This window comes from Eimeria mitis, genomic scaffold, assembly GCF_000499745.2.
Source record: "Eimeria mitis Houghton genomic scaffold, Emh_scaff708, whole genome shotgun sequence".
Lineage (NCBI taxonomy): Eukaryota > Apicomplexa > Conoidasida > Eucoccidiorida > Eimeriidae > Eimeria > Eimeria mitis.
The window spans coordinates 773-1,478 of record NW_013575149.1 but is presented as its reverse complement, the minus strand read 5'-3'; the positions used below and the strand labels follow the sequence as shown (position 1 = coordinate 1,478).

The following is a 706-nucleotide window of genomic DNA, read 5'->3' as shown; positions in this document are numbered from 1 at the left end:
TCCAGTGATGTGTGTTGTACTTGTTGCTGCTTCTGCTGCTGTTGCTGCTGCTGCTGCTGCTGCTGCTGCAGCGGGAGCAGTATACGGTGCAGATAAACCTCAGCAAATGCCCACTGGACTACGACGTCAGGGAGAACGATGTAGTCAAGGTCTTTCTGCTGCTGCTGCTGTTGCTGCTGCTGTTGCTGCTGCTGCTGCTGCTGCTTCTACTACTACTGTTGCTGCTGCTGTTGCTTCTTCTGCGGCTGCTGCTAGTCCTGCTGCTACAGTGCTGCTAGTTCTGCTGCTACGTCTGCTGCCGCTGCTGCTGAGGAAGCAACCGTTTACTTGCTGCTTCATATGCTGCTGCTGTTGCTGCTGCTGCTGCTGCTGCTGCTGCTGCAGGCGGAGTTGAGGCCAGGTGCTGCTGTGCCGGTGGCCCTAGCGGAGCAGTATGAGCAGTCGCAGCGGCAGCTGCTGCAGCGGCAGACGCAGATGCACTAACTGCAGCAGCAGCAGCAGCAGCTGCTGCTGCTGCTGCTGCTGCCGCACTCTATTCTCTACCGCCGCGGTGGCTTTTGTATGTGCTACGGCTGCTGCTGCTGCTGCTGCTGCTGCAGCTGTGATGTGGCGCTGCACTGATAGCAGCAAAGGGATTCGTTGCGATTCAGCAGCAGCAGCAGCAGCAGCAGCTGTTGCTGCTGCTGCTGCTGCTGCTTCTGCTGCT

The 706-nt window shown here is 58.5% G+C and overlaps 1 protein-coding gene across 1 annotated transcript in view; it reads left to right on the top strand.

The window, feature by feature from the left end:
* The window catches only part of EMH_0020310 (Ubiquitin domain at the C-terminus, related), a gene marked incomplete at both ends in the record, with an annotated part of 14,907 nt that extends 14,424 nt beyond the window's left edge, over positions 1-483 (top strand). Inside the window, 2 exons of the mRNA XM_013501546.1 lie at positions 72-149; positions 385-483. Of these exons, the coding sequence (XP_013357000.1) occupies positions 72-149; positions 385-483 (177 nt within the window). The remainder of the gene's footprint in view (positions 1-71; positions 150-384) is intronic.
* Between the last annotated feature and the right edge of the window lie 223 nt (positions 484-706).